The sequence below is a fragment of the Pogona vitticeps genome, chromosome 5, assembly GCF_051106095.1.
Source record: "Pogona vitticeps strain Pit_001003342236 chromosome 5, PviZW2.1, whole genome shotgun sequence".
NCBI lineage: Eukaryota > Metazoa > Chordata > Lepidosauria > Squamata > Agamidae > Pogona > Pogona vitticeps.
Window position 1 is genome coordinate 101,277,790 of NC_135787.1, and position 25,192 is coordinate 101,302,981.

The 25,192-nt window shown below is 41.6% G+C and overlaps 1 protein-coding gene across 7 annotated transcripts in view; it reads left to right on the plus strand.

The window, feature by feature from the left end:
- Positions 1 to 1,465: 1,465 nt before the first annotated feature.
- LOC110074963 (protein mono-ADP-ribosyltransferase PARP12) overlaps positions 1,466 to 25,192 on the plus strand; it is a 33,607-nt gene continuing 9,880 nt past the window's right edge. The window contains exons 1-9 of one of the 7 annotated variants that reach the window (XM_073000900.2): positions 1,466 to 1,884; positions 9,911 to 10,043; positions 11,701 to 11,947; positions 12,101 to 12,211; positions 13,589 to 13,708; positions 16,705 to 16,861; positions 19,703 to 19,871; positions 23,096 to 23,216; positions 24,455 to 24,548. In XM_073000900.2, coding sequence (XP_072857001.2) covers positions 1,604 to 1,884; positions 9,911 to 10,043; positions 11,701 to 11,947; positions 12,101 to 12,211; positions 13,589 to 13,708; positions 16,705 to 16,861; positions 19,703 to 19,871; positions 23,096 to 23,216; positions 24,455 to 24,548 — 1,433 coding nt within the window. In that variant the 5' untranslated portion in view covers positions 1,466 to 1,603. Of the gene's footprint in view, positions 1,885 to 4,423; positions 7,521 to 9,910; positions 10,044 to 11,700; positions 11,948 to 12,100; positions 12,212 to 13,588; positions 13,709 to 16,704; positions 16,862 to 19,702; positions 19,872 to 23,095; positions 23,217 to 24,454; positions 24,549 to 25,192 lie in introns of those variants that run through there. The other 6 variants (XR_012087530.2, XR_013545600.1, XM_073000897.2 and 3 more) reach the window with 6 other exon arrangements.

Genomic DNA, 25,192 nt, shown 5'->3' on the forward strand with positions numbered 1-25,192 from the left:
AGGATATTTGCAAAAGTAAAGGGGGGAAAGAGGGGGGAAAAGCAAAGTTTTTAGCACTTTAAAGACTGATTTATTTATTTTGCTTCCTCCCCTCTCCATTCTTTTGCCAATGTGCTAACACAAACTAACATGGATATTTCTTTGAAAACTGTGAGAAAGCTTAACATTAGTTTTGAGAATATAGGGAATATTCTTGGTTCTGCTGTATGACTTGGAATTGTGGACTTTAATACAGATAGCTATTTGAGAAGAATTGTAATGGGGATTTATCATAGGATGCTAAGAACCTCTTGGACTGAGAGTGTGACCACTGAGGAAATATTAAGACCAAAAAAAAAAAAAAAAAAAAAGACCAAGAAGCCCCAGAAGCTCCAAAATTAAAATAAATGCAGAAAGTTTGAATACTTTGGTCAGGTAAGGATAAACTAAAAATACAAGTTGTTACAGCTAATTATTGAAGATAAAATAAACAAGGGAAGGAGAACAGTATTAGAAAAGCCATGGAAACTGGTTTGGATGAATACTTTACTGAGCAGCCACATCCACATTCAGAAAGAGCCAGGATGATGTATCCATCTTCCAGTGGCTTTCCAGGAGGATGGTGAGAAGGGATGCACCAAAGTTCACCTTTGGAATGCACATCACATTTCCTTATTCATTTGCACATTGAAAAAGGTTGATATCGGGCAGCGTGGTCTGGAGGGGCCATGCATACTACCTGATCTTATTCATAAGACGTGTGGCCTTGGGTGCGGGGAGGTTGACCTGTGAAGCACTTTCCACAAGAACACTCGCTACCAGAGACAGAGCTCCATGTAATACATTCATGGAAACCTTTGACTTGAGAAAACTCCATTGTGAGGTGCTAAGTCTCTCTCTTTTACTGATCCCTTTGTTTTTACATTGATTTAACGTAGTTGCTTGTTCATGATTTTTTAGTCAGGATGGTTTGCTTGGTGTTAGGATTTTCTAGCTAAATTCGGTTCCTTTCTCCCCCCACCCCACCCCACCCCACCCCACCCCACATTCTTTAGAGAAGTCTGTAAGCAGTTTTGAACGCTCATGTTTGTACTGGAAAATCGGGGTATAAATGTGATAAATATAGCCGCCCAGAGACCTTTGGGTAGTGTGGGCGGCATATAAATTAAAATAAATAAATACGTAGATACATATTTTATTTATTTATTTATTTATTTATTTCATATGCCGCCCACACTACCCAAAGGTCTCTGGGCGGCTATATTTATCACATTTATACCCCGATTTTCCAGTATATATACTTCCGTTCCTTATTCAGGTGTCTCTTCTGAATAATAATAAAAAAATGTGTGCCAAAAAGATACAAGAAAAAAAAGGACCCGAACTACAAACGAACTTCAGCCGTCCTTTTTCCTGGGGCGGCCCGGGCGGCTTCCCAGGACTCTCCGGCGGGCGCTCAGCCAAATGGACGGGCTCCGCTAAATGGTCGCCCGAGCCACGCCCACTTCCCCGGGGAGTCCCTTCAGTTTCGATTCTCTCGGGCGCGCGGCGGGAGGAGAAGAAAAGCAGCGTCTCGAGCGCTTCCTTCCCTCACAGGGTGGAGAGCGCGAGCGAGGGAGCGAGCATGTCGGACCCGGTGGTGTGCAGCTTTATCACCAAGGTGATCTGCTCCAAAGGGGGCCGCGTGGAGTACAGCAGGCTGGCGAGCGAAGTGCAACTCCCTGACCCACAGCTGCGGCAGATCCTGGAGGAGCCCGGGCAGGAGAGATTCCTGGTGCGACCCGACGGGACCTCCACCTGGGTCTTGGCCGTCTCCGCCGTGAGGACCTGCGTCCGCAAGGAGTGCGAGGGCTGTGACAGACTCCATCTCTGCAAGCTCAACCTCAAGTGGAAGTGCAGGGCCAGGTGAGGAGACAAAGAGGTCGTGGGGATGGTTGGCGGGGTCTCGCGGGGCGTGTGCTCTTCCAGCGCGACTAAGCCCTTGTACCCCCTTCAGTTGCCCACTCAGACGCAGAGTTTGGAGAAAGTTACTTCATGGGATTCATACGCCTTCTCGTCGTGGATACGGACTATTCCGGGAGTTGTGGCGGGGGCGGGGAAGAGTTATCCTCAGCGGCGGGAACTGTAAGGATGCTGTCCTGGTTAGAAGCTCCATAGGTAGTTTGCCTAACTTAGTGATTCCCAACCATGGTAACCCAGGTGATCTTGGACTGTCACTCCCAGAAACCCCGGGGCAGCACAGCTGATGGGGAAGGCTTCTGGGAATTGCAGTCCAAGAACACCTGGGTCAGCTAAGGTTGGGACCCACTGGCCCAGGGCAAGAAACTTTGGTCTTCAACCTGCATGGAATACAGTAATCCATTCATTTTTATGGCTTTGTGTACATATTTTTACTTCAGAAAATGTTGGCAAAAGCGGAGGAGGTGGGAGGAATCAATGACAAAATATCTTGGCACTTTAACGATCATCATCTTAGAACCGCAGAGCTGGAAGGGACCCTATGGATCCTTGAGTCCAGCCCCTGTCAAGGAGGCACAGTGGGGAACTGAACTCTCAGTCTTTGTCTCTGCAGTCAAATGCTAAACGACTGAAAGACCAACAATTGTATTTTGACACAGTTTTAGTGGATCAAAGTTGGAAAAGCTCCAAAAAAACAAAACAAAAACAGGGATGGGGTGTTTTTTGGCCCTCATCCATAGACTGGCAGCAGAAATAAGCAAGAGTGTTGCAGCCTTTTAACTGCTAACAAGTATGTGACATAAAATGGGCTGTACTCCTCAAATAACCTATGGCTAATAAAAAAAAATTCTTAAGTCTAGGTGCCACAAAATTCTTGATCCTTTTTTTTTGAACTACAACTCCCAGAATTCCACAGCCAGATGGATTATGAGAGTTGTGGTCAAAAAAAGCAACTTATCTAGTACTGTATATTGTACAGACAGTGTGTATGTAACATTAGTTACGTTACTGCATATTCTTTGAAAATGCTTTTTACAATAATAACTGTTTGCCATTGAGTAAATTCTGACATGGAGACCCTTTCCAGGGTTTTGAGGTAGAGAATACCCTAAAGTGGTTTATCAGTCCCTCCTTCTGGGGCCAGCTTTGGGATTGTGCAGTTTACCCAAGGCTACACAGGCTGGTTTTACTCTCAGGAGCCATAGTGGAAAATTGAACCTTAGGCTCCATAGCCAGATATCTTACTCACTGAGTTATGGTAAATGGTTGCCAGTAACTCATTTTGGATCCAGCCCAGACAGAAGTTAAGTGCTTCACAGTATGTCCCATTGGATCTAGTGGGATTTATGCCCTTGTCAGTATGCTTCTAATGATCCCATTGCAGAGGGGGAGAGAGAAACGTGTATACTTTAGTCTTCCTGCTGAAATGAGATGTGGCTTAAAACATAGTTAACAATCAGGAACTGAGGTCTGATAAGACCTTGCTTGCATTAGTATTTCCAGTTCTAACTGTTTATATTTATTTATTTATTTATTTAAAACGTTAAACAACTTTCAATAAATCAAAAGGACTTGGAGTAACACTGTTACTGGCACAATCCAGACAAAGGTTTAGTGGTTTTAGATGCTATTGAAATCCAGAGGATTTGAGAGTATTCAATTTACGGCACCAGGAAATGTATTTCTTGTACAAAATTAAAATGGATGCAAAATACTCTTGGTGTCCATTCCTGAAACACAGTTCACAACTATGTATTAGAAATTGTTTCAAAACTTCTTGGGCAAAATGTTCTATTTTTCTTTGTAACATATCTGGGTTTTTTACAAAAAAGGAGCTTCTCAGAACTCTTGCTTGCATGAAGGTAGAATGTATCTTAGAACCCATCATCTGGTATGGCTGCTGGTCATGCTAGGTACAGGATTCTTGAAGTCATTGTCCGATTAAGGAAGTAACTCTTCCTGGCTTTGAATGGTGGGCTGTTTCACTTAGTTCTGAAGACCAATGCTGATGGTGCAGAACAATTTTATTAAGAATTTATTATAAGTGGCATTTTGTTTTCAAATACAGTAGCATTATGGCCGGCCATGTTCTCCACTCAAACTTCAAGTCTTTAATTAACATCCAGAAATAGTCTTTATTGTATCATGATCCTGTGCTACATGTTTAATGTAAATCACGGCATTTATGAAAACGGTTGCCTTTGTCTGTGAATGGAAACCTGGTGAGAAATGATACATGCAAATTCTATCATCGGTGATCTATTGTTTGAAAACAGCTTTATACCAGTGATGGTGAATCTATGGCATGTGTACCACAGCTGGCACGCAGAACCCTCTCAGCAGGCATGCAAGCCATAAGTCTCCGGATTGCTGGGGAGGAGGCTGCAGCCACAGTGCTAGTGCCCCGAAAGGCAGCAGGGCCAGGATGTGGAGAAGCTGGTGCTTGCAGGGGTTGGGCACAATTGGAGGCGGATCCAGAGTGGGGTCTGGAGGCACCTCCGTACCCGGGATTCCCCCTTCTGCCACCACTTGCTGCTACCTGCTGGTTTGTTTGTTTTCCAGTTTGGGCACTCTGGCTCAAAAAGGTTAGCCATCACTGACCTATCCCTATCTCTTTTAAGCACTGACCATGGTTTAGTCTTTTAAAGAGAAAGCCTTGATACTATCCCAGTATGTTTTTGGAATATCCAATGTAGTGTAGTGGACAGAGTAACACACTAGGACACAAGAGGCCCTGGTTTAAATCCCCAGTCAACCATGGACACTTATGAATGTGTGCGTGGAAATGGAAAAGTCACTTACCGTGAAAGCTCTATTAGGGTCTCTCTAAGGCAGTTGCTACTTGATGGCAAATAACAATTTATCTTTATTATTAGCAAATTATCCTGCAGCATTATAGAAATTGTTTTTCAAAACATTAGCCCCACCTAATCTGTAATGTATGCTTTTGTTCTCTCTTCAGAAAAAATTCTCCACATTCTGGAATGCATATAATTCATAGTGCTGGGGGATTCTGTTTGACATCCTGGCCGGAGATTGTCCAGGTATGCAGCCTGAGCGTGCTCCTGGATTAATCTCTGAGCCTTGATGCCCAGGTTTTGGTGGTGGCCAGCAGTGCCTTTGCACGGTTAAAACTAGTGTGCCAGCCACACCTGTTCCTGGAGAGATCTGATCTGGCCATACTGACATATGCCTTAGTTATGTCCCAGCTGGATTACTGTAACACACTCTACATGGGGCTGCCTCTGGAAAGTGTCTGGAAAGCTTAGCACATCCAAAATGCAGCTGCCAGATTGCTAACTGTGACTGGTCTCAGAGATCACATAACACTGCCCCTCCCATTGCAGCAGTTCCACTGGCTCCTGGTCAGTTTCTGGGCACAATTCAGAGAGCTGGTTCTAACCTATAAAGCCCTAAACAGCTCGAGTCTGCTTTTATGAGCCTGCTTTGCTGTTAAGAGCATCAAGGGAGGCCTTTCTCTCAGTCACAGGCTTATTTGGTGGGGACGCAGGAGAGGGCCTTCTTTGTTTTGTTTTTTTAAATTATTATTATTTATTTATTTTTCTCTTTATAGAGGTAGGGTGGGGTAAGGGATGACTGGGATAAGGGTACATTTAGAGGAGGTGGATTTGAACGGTCCCATTAGAAATCAGTATTTTCCCCCCATAATAATTCTAAATAGTCCCTTCTAAGAGTAATTCTAATTATCATACAAAAATATATACATTATATAGAAAAATCTAAATTCAGACAGGTATTTTGTAATTCCCATTATTAATTATGTAGCTGGTCTTTTTTGCAACCATGTATATAGTGACAGCAAAGTTTCCCGATGATCCCTTTTCTTTTCTGGATTCAACCATTCTGTTAGCATATCCATTTCTGCGGTTTCCATTACTTTCCCTATCAGTCTGTTTATTTGTGGTATTCCAGACTCCTTCCAGTGTTACGCGAATACTATTCTTGCCACTGTTATCATATGGATGGCTAAGAATGCTTTTTCAGAATCTAATGTATTAGGCAAAATATTTAGTAGAAAAAATTCTGGTATCATCGATATTGAAGTTTCTAATATCTCTTGCAGTATCTGGTTGACTTTGGTCCAGTATTTTTGGGCTTATTTACATATCCACCACATGTGGTAAAATGTCCCTTCTTTCTGTTTACATTTTCCACATACATTTGAAAATTGAGTGCTTATTTTAGCCAGTAATTATCTTTCAAAAGAGTGCTTGTTTTCTTTGTGAAGAATATGCCCAAATATTTTACTTTCCTTCCTTCCTGAAAATTTGTAATTTGTAGTAATTCAACAAACTGTTTTTGAATGTTTTTAGTCATAACTTTTGTTTTTTGTGGTTTATTTTTAACCCTATCATTTCACCAAATTCTTTTAATTCCAACATTAAAGCTTCTATTGATTCCTTAGGATTTTTAACTACTATTCACAGGTCATCTGCAAAAGGACTTTGGATATAAACCACCTTGGGTCCTTTTCAAGAAGAGAAGTGGGATTTATTTATAAATGTGATACTTCCTTGAGAATGCTTATTTTATTATTTTATGCCTTTCTGATTATTTATACGAAATTATGTTAGATGTCAACTACAGTATTACCTTTTAAGAGTGATTTTATTTCTGTTTATGTGTGCAGTCCGACTGGCTATGAAGTAATAAAGTAAATTAAAAGTAAATTCCAGTTCCTAAAAAATCCAGACTTAAAAAAGTAGCCATTCAATGCAAGATTATGTTTATAGAAACTGAACTAAACCTGACCAAAAAAGAAGAAGAAAAGTCAAAGATCTAGAAGTAAGCCTGAAATCAGCTGAAGAGAAAGATCCCATTTTGGAAGTGTTTCTGATATTTTCTTCAGAATTCTCCATGTACATGTTGAACAGGTACTGTTACATAACATGAATGAGGCTCTAAAATTCCAACTTAAAATACAAACCGAGAACAAATTGAAACATGAGTAATTAAAAACAAATTGAATCTGTCACCTAGTGCATACCTGTCGGGCAGCAATGTAAATGTCAGTTTAAAATTGTTCAGACAGCTAACTTGAAGGCAATCAGATAGAATACCAGCTCTGTATTATTTGGCTGTATTAATAACCTTGGTTATATTTCTATTGTATCCTTTATGTGGCTGTGCAAAGTTGCTAGGGAGTTGCCTGTAGTTGCCTTCAGTTTCGATTCTGCTGTAAGCCGGAGGAAAAAGAGGCGGAGTCTGTTATCTGGTTTGAAACCAAACAACCCTTTAACAGAGAGAGAAATCAAGAGAATAGCCATGTCTGATCCTGCTGTGTGTAGTTTCATTACAAAGGTCCTTTGCTCTAATGCAGGCTCCTTAGCTTATAAGGAGATCTCCCCTCTTTTGGGATTGGCAGATCACCAGTTGAAAGAGATTCTGCAGGATGCAGGGAACAAAAGATTCCTAGTTGCTTCACAAGGCCCATCCTGTCTGGTTCTGGCTGTGTCCCCAGTGCGGCTGTGTTTGAGGAATGAGTGTGGGGGATGCGAGCACCTCCATATCTGCAAGAACTACATCAAGGGTAGATGCTTCAGGCCCCCTAGGGGCAGATGGTGAGTGTAAATGGATTTGAGGCAACTGTGGTGGCAAAAAAAGTGGGTATTTGAGAGAAGAAGAAGTGGGGTGCAGGGCTGGCCCATGGGGCTGTCACATGGTAATCTGGTAGCAGCAAAAGAAGGCACAAAAGAGTTTGGGAGGAGGGTTTTCAGTTTGTCCTTTCTTATTCTGAAAGTGAATAATTTTGTTTTGTTCAGAAGGAGGAAAATATCTCATTTACAGGGAAGATAGTAAATTGTTTCACAGTAAACTTGAAGAATATTGTTGTCATACAATACCCACAAAATAAAATAGAAATACGGGTTTTTTTGAGGAAATATATTTGAACCCCCAGAAACAAAATAAAACAAAACAATACAAAAAAAAAAAGACAAAACATGTGGCACCTTAAAGACTAACCTTATATTTTAGTGTAAGCTTTTGTGGACATGTCCACTTCATCAGAGCCTTTTGAGTCTTCAATACTCCAAATATCTGCTAGATAGCGAATTTGAAACCTCAGATAATTGAATTATCATTTAGACAGTGAGTAATAGGGCAGTTGTGTTAATTCATTGCTACAACAACAAATTGTTGCTACTAATACCCATTTGTTGCTATAAACTAATTAGTATGGCAGACTGATAGCACTGGAGTCACATTACATGTCAGGTCCTGCAACTCTGTGAAAGCTAATTAAAAGAGGTTCAAGCAAACCTCCCTCCTTGTTCCAGAAATGTACGAGGGAGGGATTGTAGGGCTACTGCCAAACCTGGTGTCCACTTTATGCGCTGTATGTTCAATGTGTGCAAACACCTGTTCTGTGCACCCATCCGTTTATGTGTACCATGCAAAGTGGGGCTGAGTGGGTCAGGATCCTTCCTTTATGTCGAGGATCTTTAGGGTGGGAACAGGCAGAGAGTTTCTTCTGATGGAGTCTGAAAATGTGGTTGGGTGCAGTGGCTAGTGTGTGTTGGTTGGCAGGAGAGGATTTTGAAATCTCACTTCCCTCTTCGATGTGCGATCTTCCTCAACTGAGTGGATCATACGTTTTGCAGGTTAGATCTTACCTTGTCATGTGATGACTGCTGGGGAAAGGGGAGATAATAGCTGTTAATGGTTACAGAGCAAAATGTTTACAGAGCAGAGTCAGACACCCAAGAGAAAACAAGAAAGAACAGAAATGATTTGAAAAATCTTTTGCAGCTGCTCTTGGGAACTGATTAAACAGACTTTGAGTTTTAAATTCAGTGGTTTGAGGCTGGTTATGTTGACTGTCCCAGGCTAGAGGACAAGGATTTTTAAGCCTCCTTTTTCTAATATGAGGAGCCAGAGAGGTTTTAGTAGCTTCTCACTTCCCCGTGCCTGTGATTTGGCTCATATACAAGAATGAGGAGCTCACAAGTCAGACTTGTCCAGGAATTGATATTGCTGATTTGTTATAATATGAAAGTGAACTTAGTTTGTGAATTAAAATATACCTGGGATTTGACCTTCATACTGTATGTATGCGCTAAACAAGTGTTAGTGAGTAAAAGTTCAATAGAGCTAAATTAGCAGCATAACATTTTTGACCTGCAAGCAGTATAACTGGAGAAAGTTACTGGTAGTAATGGAGTTGTCAACTAAATGTATAGCTAACGTAACGTACATTGTTTTTAAATTAGGCATCTTTCAGTCTCGAGAGACTGTGGTAACGTGCTCTGTATGGAGGACTTGGAACAGTGTCTAGTGTGGCTGAGAAGGCCAATTCGAGAGTGACAATCCATTCCACACTGAAGAGAAATACAATCTGTCCCCTGCCCAGCTCCCTGATTTTGCTGTTTTCGTAACTGCCTCTTTGCCTCGGCCTGCTGAATTGGGAGAGGCCTTGATGTACCACCTGCCTCCAGGCTGAACACTTAGATGTCAAGATTTCCCATCTACTGAGGTCCATTCCTAAGGCCTTCAGATCCCACTTGCAGATGTCCTTGTATCGCAGCTGTGGTCTCCCTCTGGGGCGATTTCCCTGAAGTAATTATCCATACATGAGATCTTTTGGAATCCAACCGTCAGCCATTCTCACAACATGCCCAAGCCAATGTAGACGTCACTGTTTCAGTAATGTATACATTCTAACATTGCAACTCGATCTAGGACTACTCTATTTATAACTTTGTCCTGCCAGGTTTACAAGGAAAAATAACCATGAACCCATTTTACTCTTCTGTTGTTAGAGAAAATAAAAGATTTTAGCCTCTTCCTGGAAAATCTCTTATGTTTGGACCGAATTTGGACGGGTGTTCTTCAGACAAGAGTCCTTGGAATGTATAGGCCTTGATTGCATGCACGTATGTGTTTGCATACATGCCATTTTATAAAGGAATCTATTTTGATTATGATTTTTCACCCTTTCCCTTTACCCTAGGTCTTGTAAGTACTCTCACAACATTTTATCAGAAGATAATCAAAAAGTCCTGAAGAATCATGAACTTTCTGGCCTGAACGAGAATGAGTTGCGTGTTTTGCTTTTTCAAAATGACCCCTTTCTCTTACCTGATGTAAGTTGTAAAAGTATTTGAGGGGGTTGTTTTTATTGGGTATCTGTGTTTGGCGTGGGGGTTATTATTTTTTTCAGTTGCTGTTAGCCTTCCAGAGAAGGGAGGGAGGGAGGGAGGGAGGGATGGATGGATGGATGGATGGATGGATGGATGTTTTAGTGCATCTTAAATATAGACATAGCATACCCTATAAAATGGGACTAAGTTAATTACTGCTGCAAGAGGTTGCTTTTTAAACTGTCTAAGGTATATACACAATCAACAGAGTGCATTAATTTAGAACTTTAGATAACCGTTCTGATAACTGGAAACTAAGCATTACCCCCCATTCCCCTTATCTCATTTTGCAACTTCGAAGGAATAAGTTCTTCTATAGCATCCTTTCCTCCGCTTCTTGGTCACGTCCTTGGGTTAACTTGTAGCTTTTCTAATCTGTAGTATATAAACTAGACCAGGAGTCCCAAACCCCTGGTCTGCGAACCAGCAGCGGTCCGTGGCCTAGGCAGGAGCGGGCTGTGGACACAGATTTCCCGCCCCCCGTGAGTGCCGCTGCGCATGAGCGCACTCCGCCCCCTGCATGCATGCATGCAAGCACACTGCCCCCTGCAAGAGTGCTGTGCACATGCATGTAAAGGCCACCATGCACACACGTGTGAGTGTGCTCCACCTCTTTGCAGGTGCACCACACCCACGCAAGCGTGCCAGACCACACCTAACCAGTCCACGGTTGGGAAAAGTTTGGGGACCACTGAACTAGACCATCAGCTATTTTTATTTTAAATAACTTTCATGTATCCTCAAAAGATGATATCTATAAATGCTGTGGTAAACAAAATGAAGGATCAGTTCCTAAAGCACAGTTTAGAGAAAGTCAGTGAGAATAAAATTCTGTGACTTGAAGCATCCATGCCTGTCTTCCTAGATGTTGGCCTTCCTTTTGCTCTAGAAGCCCTCATTACAAAATGCACCAGATGTGAGTGGGATTGACCCCTCTGGCTTTACTGCATCTCCACCTTAGCATGTGAGAGAACCAGAGTAATCTGATTTCATAGCCGGGGGGGGGGGGAATGCATAGGTGGTGCAAGTTGTATTAATAAAAGAGATATGCAAATAAATTTTAGGGTCATTCAAATATAAAAAAGCGAAAGGAGTAATTAGTACAAGGATGCCCAGGCTTTGAGATCTGCAGTGGACGCCGTTCTTTCCGTTCTGCCACTCAGGAAGTTACTGTATTTTTCTGTTTGTAAGATGACACAATGTATAAGATGACCCCCCCCTTTTCTAACTCCAGATTAGAAAATTTGATCCCTGCTTTTCCCTTCCTTTTGCTAAGCCATGGAGCTTTGTAAAAGGCACGGAAAAGCGGCGGTCAAAGGGCTCCAGCAGCGGAGACAGCAGCAGCAGGAGGAGGAGGAGACTGAGGCAAAGAAACAGCTTGGCTCGGCTGCCTCTTGCTGCTGCCCATTGACTGCCGCCGCCTGATTGCAAGGAAATGATCGCTGGAGGGGGCAGTCCGGCAGTGTCCTCCTTCCTATATGTGAAATAGGTCCAAAGAATACTATTTCGCAAGGGGTTGTAATTGTTTACTTTCCGTGTACAGTATCTCAGAGCAATGCAGTGATTGAAGATGGCTTTTTCCTCCTCTTCCTGTTTCCAGGTATGCAATGCCTACAACAGAGGTGACAAGAACTGCCACCAGCAGGATGATTGTCCCAAGCTTCACATTTGCCGGCACTTTCTCAAAGGAGAGTGCAGGTTTTCCCACTGCAAGAAGTCTCATAACCTTCTGGAAACAAAAATCCTGGCTCTGCTACTTGCAGAGGGCATGGATGATAAGATGGCCTGGAATATCCAGACAATCTGCGATTACAAAGCTGCTGCAGTGATACAGGACTTAGGTGCATGTGAGTGCTTCTAGGGGTGTGTGTGTGTGTGTGCAGATCTCAGAAGAACAAACCACTCGTGTTCTTCTTCTTCACATTACTTCGCTGTGTAGAAGCCCCTCCCCCTTTCCACTCTTTGAGGCTTTTCTCTATTACTTTTTGGCTTTTCTTCAGATTTCAAGCCAGCAAGAGGTCGAGCAAAACCAACGGGTGGGAATCATGGAGAGCCCAAACGGGAGCGAGATTCCTCTGTGCATACTTTCTTGAAGCCAAGCCTTGACCAAAGTAAGCCAGCGCTTTTCATTGTGGAACCCAAGTGGGTTAAGGAGATTTAGGTCAAAACATCTTCATTCCTATGACAAGGGTTTCAGCCTTGACTCAGAAAAGACATCTAATCCTAACCTACAGTTTGGGGCCTATTTTTAAAAGTGTGTTAATAAATTATATTGGCCTATTTCTGTGTGTATATTCAACCATTATGTCAAATGTTAAAGACCTTGACATTCAAACATACATGTTGGTACCTCCAGATGAATTATTTGATTTGTGCTATAATTTCAGCGTAGACAAAAATGAATGGTTAAAAAAATGAAAACAAAATTCTGTATTTTTTTTTCTTTAAATTGGATTTTTAATCTTTTGTTAAAATACTTTCTGCTTAACAAAAACTCTTTATGAAGATGCCTTTAATTTAAAACATGTTATAGCTGAAGAATCCATATATAATGAAGGGATAGGAATTATATATTCTCCAACAAATAATGTCTACAAAGATTTCTTGCCTTTTGTGTAACTATGCAAGGGGATTTTGGTCAGTGTATTCATATAATTATTTAAGATACTTTGTAAATGGGGTCCAAGAGTTCTTGAACTGGGGCCTCAGTTTTATGATTTTCCAAGGGTGTGCATATAGATTATATAGGTCAGTCTTTCTATCTACCTAACACTTAGTCTGATAGATACAAAAAAAAATCTTTAGCTCTCAAATTAGGTTTGTGTCTCCAGAGATACATATAGTAACAACAGGTATGGAGCTGAGACATAACAGTTGTTCAGCTGTATTTATACACTCTTACCAAAGTTATTCATAGAGCTTTCTTCCCTCTGCAGATCATATGAGGTTGAAAATTCTTGGAAGCCCTATTAAGATCAGTGAGATCATATAGTTTGCTTTAGTGATACCGATTCCTTTAACATAGGAACTCTAGCTGTTGTCCCTCTGCAACATTGTGCAGACAGAATCAAATCCCTGACTTGCTCTGAAAGTACATGATTTGAGTCAGTAAAAATGTCAGTGAATGGATGATTCTTGGAGGTTGAGTAAATCTGGACAAGGTGATTTTGAAAAATGTGTAATAATGCTATAGTAAGCAGGAATGAACTTGGAGGGGATCACATGATTAAATTGAATCTTTCTGAGTAGTGATTTGAATTGTGATTTAATTGAGCTTGATTTAAATTAAATTCACGCTGCATAATTTTCTTTTGCATTGTGAGATAATAAAGGTTGATCCTCTGTGGCCCTAATTTGCATTTGCTACCAAGAACAAGGGTGTGCTTAAATGCAGTCTTGGTGGAAAGCATGCCAATATATGATTTTTCTTGAGTGTGTAAGAGAAACATTGTGTTGCTTTATCTCCCCCAACCCCTTTTCTGTTACAGATATGGGAACAGCTTATAATACTAAACTTCCACAGAATGCAGACAAAGAGAAAAGTCGTGAGAAAGACAAAATTGATGAAATATGTTTGCACTACCTCTGGCACTTCTGCAAAAATAAAAGTAAGGCACAGAGTAGAACAGCAAGACTGTGTTTTCATGGTGACTTTCTTGAAAAATAGTACACTTCTTAACATATTCTTCCAGTGGTGTTGAGGTTGTTTTTACTGCCACTTCCCATCCAACCTTTGTCAGAGAGGTGGAAATACGGTGGTCAAAGCAACTGAGATACTAAAATGAGGAGAAAGGTTGGAATTCTGTTCCGTGAGCCATCAGATACAATAACTATGTGCCTTCTATTTGGTAAAAGTGTACTTTACATACTAGTTTGTAAACTAGCTAGTAGATCGGTTATAACATTGTAGGTGCTGTAGATCTGCTCATAGCTGCTTAGTTTGTACCTGAGGGCAACAGTGGGTTCAACTCTTGAGCCAGAATCCTCCTTGCAGACTATCCATAGAACAGGCTTTCAGGTTTCCAGTGCTAATTTGCACATAAATAAGCTCATTAGCTACAACAAGGTGGGTTCTCGCTTCTGTAACAGCAGGCTGGAGATCTCGCCAAATTCTATGCCATAGAGGCATTATGGTCCACCATTACAAACAGGATAGCTGCCGGTAGGTGTTAACTTTCAGAGCATTGCAGGGCTCCTTCCCCTCTTTAAAAGGAACTGCACAAAACTGCTGAGATCAGTGCTTGGAAGTGACATTATATGTAATATGCTACTTACTGAGATAATGAGTAGTAGATGATATTTCTCTGAAAAATAATGTAGGGACCGCAAACATTGTTGAGCTGTCTGTGTGCCTTAATTCAAAACATTTGGAATGTTATTTATTATCTTTTTCAAATTTCTGTATTTTCTAATTAATTTTTTTTAAGCTGCAGTTTTAAACATTTCTAATGAGTAATCACAAGTGAAGCTTTTCTAAAATAAAATAACACCAACATGTTAGTTTTCATTATATGTCAGAGCTTGGGAGGGAGGGGCATGAGAGTGTGTGAGGTGTCTTATTGCTTATGACCCCAACATTTTTTAATAAAAAAAAACCTTGTGTATAAATACTTCCCTGCTTCAGTGAGCTTCCCAAATTAGCTCCCTGGGTTACGTTCAGCTTTGGTCATTGATAGTGTGTTTTGCTAACTGACTGCAATGAGACACTTAATTGGGAGTCCCTTAATTGGGAGAAAGGCAGCATAGAAATAAGACAGATAAACAAATAAATATTCTGCTTTTCTCAACAGAGTGGAATAAAGCCACTGGTTTCCACAGAAAATGCAGTTTTTTGTTTCTGTTAACACCTACCAAAACTCAGGCTGAAACAGGTAGTAGAACTTACTGTAAGGCTGATGGCAGATCAGATTTTGTTCATTAAGAATTTCCAATCTCCCAGCCCCACCAGGTCCTGAGGTTCCCTTGGGATCCGTTTTATTGTAGGAAAGCCTTTGGGGGACATGAGAATTGGAGGAGTCTTCAGTTTCCAAAAATTGCTCCTGCTAGTAAATTAATACCAGTGGTGATGATTTTTGGAAATAAAAGACTTCCCCCATCCCATATCCCCCAACCATTTCCTTTTGAGGAAAGGGATCCCAAGGTAGACTTGAAAGCTTTAGGGAGGGGGAGATAATACATTTCTTATTTAAAACAAACTCCTGTGGCTGGTGTCATCAGCCTTACACAGTGTAAGTTCTGCTATTTGATTTCATGCATTGTCTTGTAAAAATATCCACTTGTTAAGATTCTTTTAATAACTCGGTTGTCTTGGGGCCAGTTTGACAGCCAGATAGATGGTGGTTAGCCAACTTCATTGGTCACTGGTTCATTTCCCCTTGACATTTAGTCCAGTCGTGTCCGACTCTAGGGTGCGGTGCTCATCCCAGTCTCCAAGCTGTAGAGCCAGCGTTTGTCCGTAGACCGTTTCTGTGGTCATGTGGCCAGCGTGACTTGACCCGGAACGCCATGACCTTCCCTATTTGGTGGTGGTACCTATTTATCTACTCACATTTTAACATGCTTTTGAACTGTTAGGTTGGCAGGCCAGTTGATGACAATTAGAGCCCTAAATGGCATAGGAGCAGGACACTTTAAGAACCGTTTGCCTGCCCCCAAATGATCTGCAGTGAGAGCACTTAGGCCCTTTTGTTATGGAGTGGTGGTTGGAGTTGTAGAAAAGGTCATCCTTAGTTATGGAACTCGCAGTGGTTTCCTTGGCTACCTCAGTGGAACAATTCCATAGGCTTTTAGGGGCTTTTTTGTTTTTTCAAGCTTTGAACTGACAAGACTGATAATTACTTGTTACTTTTTCTGAAAAATGGTATTTGCTGCCGCTGTCCTTGTATCAGTATGTTTGAGCATCTGGTATCTTTTAAAACATTGTTTTAAAACAAAATTTTGATAAGAACTGTCTTCAGTACAGTATTTCTCTTACAATAAAAAGGCAGGACAACACACTGTGGCGTTCACCCTTGTGGCACCTGTGTGTTTTGCTCTCACAAAGGCTCACGTCGCGTTTTCCTCTCGCTGCCACCAGTGAATTACCGCAATCCACAATATAAATGACGTTTGTCAGAACACTTGTCTTGTGAATACAAACAACTTATTTATTGAAGTGAATCAGATTTAATAGTAACATAAGTTCTTCAGGTAAACATTGTACACAAGCAAATCATTAACAATTCTCTCAGTACATACTTTTCTCTTGCAATATCATTGCCACCTTTTCTACCTATTTTCTTAACCAGTCTTATCACTCTGTATCTATTCCCTCTCTCTCTGACTAACCAGCCCTTATTTCTATCATGATCTCATCTCTATCTCCATTTCTTATCTGACTACTCCTTCTCCTGCTAAGCCTCATATAGCTGCTGACTCCGCCTCTCCAGTTCTCTCATAGGCTCATGCAAATTAGCTCATTACTATGAATGTCAAGAGTGACAGGGGGCGACCCTCACACACACCCTTGCAAACGAATAAAGAGATATTGCAGGATTTGTGTTTGTCTTAGGTTAGCAACTGAAAGAGCCACTGATCCCTTTCCTTTTTTCTGTTCTCTTTGTAGGTAACTGCAACATGATCCATTACGATTTGCCATATCGGTGGCAAGTACAGACAGGAGATGGCTGGAATGATTTGGCTAAACGAGAGGAAATAGAGAAAGCCTACAGTGACCCAAGCATTACTACATATAAAGCTAATCCTGCCCTCGTTGTGAAAAGGTGTGATGGAGAGAATGCATTTGTCTGATAAAAGCCAAGCTGTCACTTTTTTTTTTGCGTATCACATTCTACTGGTAAAGGAGGAGGCAGTCTCATGTGATGGGTTATTTCCTCAGCCTCGAATATGTTGCTGTTCTTCTCCAAGCACAACTGAGTGCTTGGGAAAGGAAGCATGAAGTTCTAAAAAACCAAAAGTCATGTCCAGTTCAGCATAGTCGGGTCAAGAAGAGCAGTGTTACAGTAATGTGAAGAACCATCAAGATCTTGGACAGCATCATGCATAAGATACTGAATAGAGTTTTTCTTCCTATGGAGGGTTGTGGATAGCAAGGGACTGCAGGCAACTCTGGTGGACCTGTAAGTCCCATTAGAAGCTTGGTGGGCCCAGAACCTTTAAAGACCCCACTTTGGTTGGGTGTTCAATGCGGCCTATGAATTGTCTTAATAATAATAGTCTTAGAACTTCAGAGCTGGAAGGGATCCTGTGGATCATCAAGTCCTGCCCCTGTAAAGGGTTCTCTCTGTAGCCTCACACTTTTCCGTGGGCAATCCAGAGGACTGAAGAAGGGGTGGCAGAATCCTGGTCAGTCAGAGTAGAGGTAGCAGTGTCCTTAAGCCTGAACGATGTATAAGCAGGTGCCGACCATACTCCATGAAATGGGGCAGTCACCGTTGAACTCTTTTTAAGAGTGCTGCTGAACCTCTGAGCCGGAGGATGTAACAGCTATGGTGTCTCAAAAACAATGATTTTTATATTTGCAACGTGTAACTTTTTGTGGACCCCTTGAGAATGACTTCATCTTTTGTTGTATTTCTTATTTACTGTTTACAAAAACAGTATTTAAAAGACTACTGAGTATCAATTTTTGTTTGTTTGTTTAAATGTTATCTATTATAAACCAATAGAGACAAAATTGCTAATGTGAGTTCCAGAAAAACATCTAGTTCTGCATCATTGCCTATGCAAAGGCCTTTGACTGTGTGGACCACAGCAAACTATGGCAAGTCCTTAAAGAAATGGGAGTGCCTGACCACCTTATGTACCTCCTGAGAAATCTATATGTGGGACAGGAAGCAACAGTTAGAACTGGATATGGAACAACCGATTGGTTCAAAATTGGGAAAGGAGTACGATAAGGCTGTATATTATCCCTTGGCTTACTGAATTTATATGCTGAACATAGCATGCAAAAGGCCAGACTGGAGGAATCCTAAACTGGAATTAAGATTGCCGGAAGAAATATCAACAACCTCAGATATGCAGATGATACCACTGATGGCAGAAAGTGAGGAGGAATTAAAGAACCTTGTAATGAGGGTGAAAGAGGAGAGTGCAAAAAATGGTCTGAAGCTCAACATAAAAAAAAACTAAGATCATGGCCACTGGTCCCATCACCTCCTGGGAAATACAAGGGGAAGATACGGAGGCAGTGACAGATTTTACTTTCTTGGGCTCCATGATCACTGCAGAGGGTGACAGCAGCCACAAAATTAAAAGACACCTGCTTCTTGGGAGGAAAGTGATGACAAACCTAGATAGCATCTTAAAAAGCAGAGACATCAACTTACTGACAAAGGTCCGCATAGTCAAAGCTATGTTTTTTCCAGTAGTGATGTATGGAAGAGAGAGCTGGACCATAAAGAAAGCTTACCGCCAAAGAAGTGATGCTTTTGAATTGTGGTGCTGGAGGAGGCTCTTGAGAGTCCCCTGGACTGCAAGGAGAACAAACCTATCCATTCTAAAGGAAATCAACCCTGAGTGCTCACTGGAAGGACAGATCCTGAAGAGAAGACTCCCTGGAAAAGACCCTGATGTTGGGAAAGTGTGAAGGCAAGAGAAGAAGGGGACGACCGAGGATGAGATGGTTGGACAGTGTCACCGAAGCTACCAACATGAATTTGACCCAACTTCGGGAGGCAGTGGAAGACAGGAGGGCCTGGCGTGCTCTGGTCCATGGGGTCACGAAGAGTCAGACACGACTAAACAACAACAATTATAAACCAAATAGAATCATTCTTTGGCCAGATTTTTACCTGACATTCAGAGAGTAATTTAGTGATGAAAAAGGCCAAAAGTTGTCTGGAATTTCTATCTTGGGTAAAGCCAAGGTGTATTAGGTGTCTTGTGGAAAACTAGATGTCAACTAATCTTATTCCATATATAAAACAAATAATGGATTTTGCAAGTTTCACAAAGTATTCATCATCTCAGTAAAATGCCTTGTTAGTGTCTCAGAAGAGTTTGACTATGTTACATTAATTTGTTGTTAAGGCATTGTCTCCTTTAAAATTTTTCTCAGAAGAGAATGACATTGTGACAGCATCAAGAATGGGCAGGGGTACTTTCAGGCTTTGTGTGTAGTGTGGAGAAATGTAGTATATCTCAGCTCTATATCTGTGGTTCTTAAGCTGTTGCGACCATTCTGGTAAATTTTATCAAATTTTTTTGAGCTTCTTAGCTCAGAGGAGAAATGCAGAGGTTAACTTTATGGCGATAAATACCTGTTTATGCATCCCTGAAATTCTGGAAGCAGCAGCAGAATACTTGTCTGGTAGTATAGTTGCTCATCGCATGCTCTTTGGTGCGTAAAGGGCAGACAGTCAGAGACATGTTATGAGTAGAGTTTGGAAAAGCACACCAGTGCGTCTCCTTCAAGTTTCTTAAAGAAGAGTTATCAGCCTACTTGCCTTTATTAATCAAGACATTTTTGCATGGGTTTCCTTCCATCTGTCTGTGACATAACTGAACTGGGGAGGAAAACTTCGGAATGATAAGGCGTGAGAACAGATAATGGTATGATTTTGGAGGATGACTAATTTTTCTTTCTGTTCTTCATCTAGTCTTTTGGATCTTGATATTGATTTTAAGACCATGATGTCTGATGCTTGTCCAGTTCGACGGTTATCTACTCCATCATCTGTCACCAGACCTGCAAAGTTTGTGATGACCACAAAGTGGCTTTGGTATTGGAAGAACGATGTAGGCCAATGGATTGAATATGGGAAACAGGTCAGTTTGCAATTTCCTAACTTCTGATTCCCTAGAGAATGCTTGCTACAGGCATTAGATAAAGGCAGAGAGCTATGATGACATCTTGAAAGCCTTCAGCCAAGTCCGTACTATAAATTTTCTTGACAATTCTGTGTGCAATAGTCTCTGACATTCTCAAACATTTTGTCATCGTGGCCGCACCTGAGAGTTTTGAGAAACTTTCATCTCTTCCTGTTTCTGCTTGACCATTAATGCCACCCCTTGATATATACAAATTTAGTAAAAATTATTTTAAATAAAAAGTAAGGAAAAGTGGGGGACGTGATGACGCTGTGGGCTAAACTGCAGAAGCCTGTGCTGCAGGGTCAGAAAACCAGCAGTCGTAAGATCGAATCCACACAACGGAGTGAGCTCCCGTTGCTTGTCCCAGCTCCCACCAACCTAGCGGTTCGAAAGCATGCAAATGCAAGTAGTTAAATAGGGATCACCTCGGTGGGAAGGTAACAGCGTTCCATGTCTAAGTCGCACTGGCCACGTGACCATGGAAGATTGTCTTCGGACAAATGCTGGCTCTACGGCTTGGAAACGGGGATGAGCACTGCACCCTAGAGTCGGACACTATTGGACAAAAATTGTCAAGGGGAACCTTTACCTTTTAAAGAAAAGTGGGTTTTTTTCATGCATATAGTACATAAACATTCCTGAGATGGGATACAAGATGTTGTTTCCATATTGAATGGTTACCCCCATCCTCACCTTCCATTTTGACTGCAGTGTATTTTCATGGGATGGGATGGGAGCCTCAGAAATGTCTAGGCCTGTATGACACTGTGGCGTTCACCCTTATTATGTTAAAAAAGGCATGCATTATTCATGTTCTATGTTGATGTGGTTGAGAGGTGGGGCCACCAGAGATGTTAAATAGGAGGAGCCTGTTCAGCCACGCTGTTCCAAGCCCTCCATACAGAGCACGTTACCATAGTCCCTCGAGACTGAAGGATGCCTAATCTAATCTAATCTAGAAAAGGATGAAGAATTCCTGTTAAGATGAATTTTTAAGTGTACAACAATTTTAGGAAGGAGAATGTCCCAATTGTGGTTTTCTGGACAAAAAAGGATATATTTATGGTTTTAAAATGTATGTTTGTTGTTAGGCCACAACTAGTTTCCTGCCTATGGCTTTAACCATTTTGCTTGCTCTGTTGTGACAAGAAGACTCTGCCAATCATCACCAGTAGAATTTGTATTGTGACTTCTTCCCATTAGCTTTGTGGGATTCTGGAAAAAATGAGCTGGCAACAGTGGGGTCATGCTGCTGTTGATGTAGCTGTCTCCAAGTGTCAGCCCTACGTCATAATTGCCCTCATGTGCCCACCCTTCAAACTGCCTCTGTTCTAAAATGTCATCTTCCTCATCTTACAACAGAAACTCTGTTTTTGGACCATAGTAGAAGCTCAAATAAACTTATGCTGAAGAACCAACATGATTGCATGTGCGCGGGCAGTTAATTTAAAAGGGTGAAGTTCAGGCCTCTTTTTAACTGTGCTACTTAAGGTGGCATCAAGCGAGCCCATCGGAGGAGGAAAATGATGATCTTTCCTTCCCGCACAACATAACGCTTATTTCATGCTGTTGGAGAGTAAACAGATCTGCAGTGCTCTTTTTTACGAGTGTGGGAATCTTTTTGCTACTATGGTCTGTTGATGCACATAAAAACTCCACTGCGATCCTGCCTACTCCCAGGGCTTTACCAAGGCTGCAGCATGTAGCAGTTGCCTCCTTTAGCCAACTCTAGAGGGCTCCTTCTCCTCCTTTGCCAACTCATCTTATTTCTCACTCCTTCTACTTTCTGACACCTCTTTTGGACAGTGGATGTTCTTCTCCTCTGCTGTTCAAATACTTCCCTAGCTACTTGGTGCTATCCAGTGCTTGGCAGCCTGTACCTGTACCCCAGAGGAGAGTGCTTTGAAGGGTTGACCCATGCTGGCTAATCCACATGTTTGAAAGCATCCCTGCTCAGGTGGAGGACATCCGGGTGGAAGAATGTAGAGCTTTGGTATGCTTTTGACATCCCTAAGCACCCCTCTCTAAGAGACAGTCATTCCATCCCAGGCAAGTTAGTCTTCAAGGTGCTGCAATGTTTCTCTCTTTTTTTTTCTTGTTTCTGATACACCTTGGGAGAGTTTCCCATCAGTGTAAGGAGGGCTTTGAAAGTGCCGGTTGGCTCTTATTGCTGTTCCTTTGAACCTTTCAAAGGCTTCACTGATCAGATGAAGGATCACTCTGGTCTTTGCTGGCCTCATACATGGGAAGAGGCAGGGATGTCTTGTGCTTTCAAGTGGGGATGGGGAGCCACATTTTTGACATGCCAGAGGACATTAGCAAGCTGCGTTGCAGCACCATCCTATACATGCTTAGTCAGTGGGTCCCATTGTGTTCATTTGAACCTCCTTCTTAATAAATGAATGTAAAATTACAACCTTTGAAACCCATTCTCCCCTTGTGATTTTTTTAAAAAATGGATTGTAAAGCCTGTTAAACTACTGTCTTTCAGAATAGCCACCTTATATGGTAATTGTTTTTAAGGCAAAATATTTCTGTGTTTGCATTACAAGAAAAGTGAATATACATGTGACAACAGAGATGTTATTGTCATGGGGTAGCTGAAAGAAGCAAACTTCATCCTTTAATGGGTTTCTTTATAAGTTATTTATGTGCAACTTGATATCATACCAGTAATGTCACACAGGTTTTCTGAAATAATCGTAGCATGCTTTCATTTTACATCTCATGCTTTGTTTGTAATATTATGTACTATTCATTATAGTGCATAAGTGCATAACAGTCAGAGAATGGTCAGTTTGTATGGACCCACATACCACGTTTTCCCGAAAGTAAGACCTAACCTGAAAAGATGATTTGTCAGGATGCTCCTAATATAAGCCCTACCTCAAAAATAAGCCCCAGTGAAGTGAAACCCTGCCCTCCACCATTGTGCAGCAACCAGAAGAAGATGACATGACAGTTTTTGAATAAATGTAGATTGGTGTACATAAAAAAAAAAATCCCCTGAAAATAAGCCCTAATGCATTTTTGGAGCAAAAATTAATATAAGACCCTGTCGTATTTTCGCTGAAATGGTAACTAAATCAGTAACGTATCATAAACATTTCATTCAAAAACTGAGAGAACCCTGAGTTGTGCATGTTTGTGTCTTACTCCTTTACATTCACTCTCTGCAGGATGGAACACGCCAAGGCTCCAGTTTAAGTTCTGATGACCTAGAGAATTTATTCCTAGCAGACCCAGCTGGCAGCATCCAGTTTAGTGCAGGACCCCAGCAATATGAGATTAATTTTAATGGTAAGGCACTTGTTTCATTTTACTGGTTGTGGCATAGTCAAAGGTCCCAAGTAGCCCCCGGTTATCCACCGAGCTAAAAGAATACATCTACCAACTTTTTTCCATCATAGTCTATGTTATTTCCCATGAATGCCATTTCTGGCCTGCAGAGTTACACAGAGAAGGACTCTTGGGAGCTTGTCTGCTCGTGGGTTTGCTTGGAAGATGAGCCCAAAGTATGGCCTCTATGCTTGTGCAGGCCTCTCTGACTTGCTATATAAGTGGTCTAGGGAACTCCCTTTCCTTTGTGGAGGTTGACTCTTACCACCAAGAGTGAGGTTCGCAGTTTGGGTATACATCTGGACCTGGTGCTCACCATGGAGACCCAGGTGTCATCAATGGTCCGTTCCACACATTTCCACCTTCGCTGGATTGCACAGCTGTGTCGCTACCTTGATGTGCGCTCGGTCCATGTGCTTGTAGTCTCAAGATTAGACTACTGTAATGCGTTCTACATAGGGCTGCCTTTGAGACTGACGTGGAAACTTCAGATGGTACAAAATGTGGCGGTCAGACTTCTTAACAGGTGAAAAGGTACCAATATATTTTCTCCACGCTGGCCGCCTTGCATTGGTTGCCCATCCATTTCCACATTGATTTCAAAGTTCTTACGATTACATACAAAGCCCTAAATGGTTTAGGACCTTGATATCTGGCAGAGCACCCTCTCCCACCCAGTTCTGCCAGAGCCACTCGTTCCAGCCAGACCAGGTGGCTGAAGGGCCTAACACCAAGGGAGGTCTGGAAGGAAAGGTTGAGGAACAGGGCCTTCTCAGCAGTGGCCATTCGCCTTTGGAACAACTGGCCAATGGAGCTCTGTTCGGCTCCCTCTCTGGGTGTTTTCAGGAATAAACTTAAAACCTGGCTATTTGGGCAGGCTTTCCCTCCTACCATATCTTAATTTCTTATACTTAACTGTAATAATTGTATTATATATGTTTATTTTAATGTGTTTTAACCTATGTATGCCGACCCAAGTAGACATAGTCTAGAGGGGAGGGGTAAAAATCAATCAATCAATCAAACAAACAAACAAATAAATAAATACTTTCGCCACCTTGGATCTATAATATATATTTTTGGTTTTGGTTTTATTGTTTTTAAATTTGTAAACCACCCAGAGTGGACCTTTGATCTAGATGGGTGGGACAGAAATCCAGTAAATAAATAAATAAATAAATATTGTCTTCTTTTTCAAGATATGATCCAGAGAAATTTGTTGTACCAAACGCAGAGGGACGTCCGGAGGCGCCCCAAATTTGTTTCTGCTGAAGATGTAAAGACAAAGAAAGGGTACAGTGTCCCTTTGTAATGTAACTAAGGAACCATGCCTACATTTTTCTTTTTTCTCTTCTTTCCTACCAATACTTCCTTTTCTGGCATGGCTTTTGAGGCTGAAGATAGTGGCTATCCTGTTGTTAATATTTTTCAGCTAGTCTGAGAGCCTTTAGTGACTGATGCAGAAAGGCTCTAAAAATTCTGAAAAAAAATTATTATAAAACTACTCTACGTATAAAGTAGATCCACTTGCAGAAAATTCCCTTAACTTATCCAAACTCATAACTAATCACATATGTGTCGGGGACAGAAGAGGGGAGGGGAGCAGAGAGAGAGAGAGAGAATTTGTGAGCAAAGTGTTTCATAACTGTTATCTATTTTGTTCCTTCATGGTTTCTTTGGCCAATGCTTGCTATGGCGATCATCCTGCTTTGGCTCAGGTAGAAGATTATTGGCATGTACCAATGAGAGCTGTCGGGAGGCGGAGCCAGAGAAACTAGAAGGGAGGGGTGAGTCAGAGTCTAGTCAGTTCAGTCAGAGACAGAGAAGGGAGAAAGAGTTTTGGGGGTTTGAGGCAGAGAGAGTGCTTAAGGAGTGATTCGTCAGAGTGTGACCTGTATTAATTAAGATAGACAAGGTTAAAGTAAAATACTGAAGCT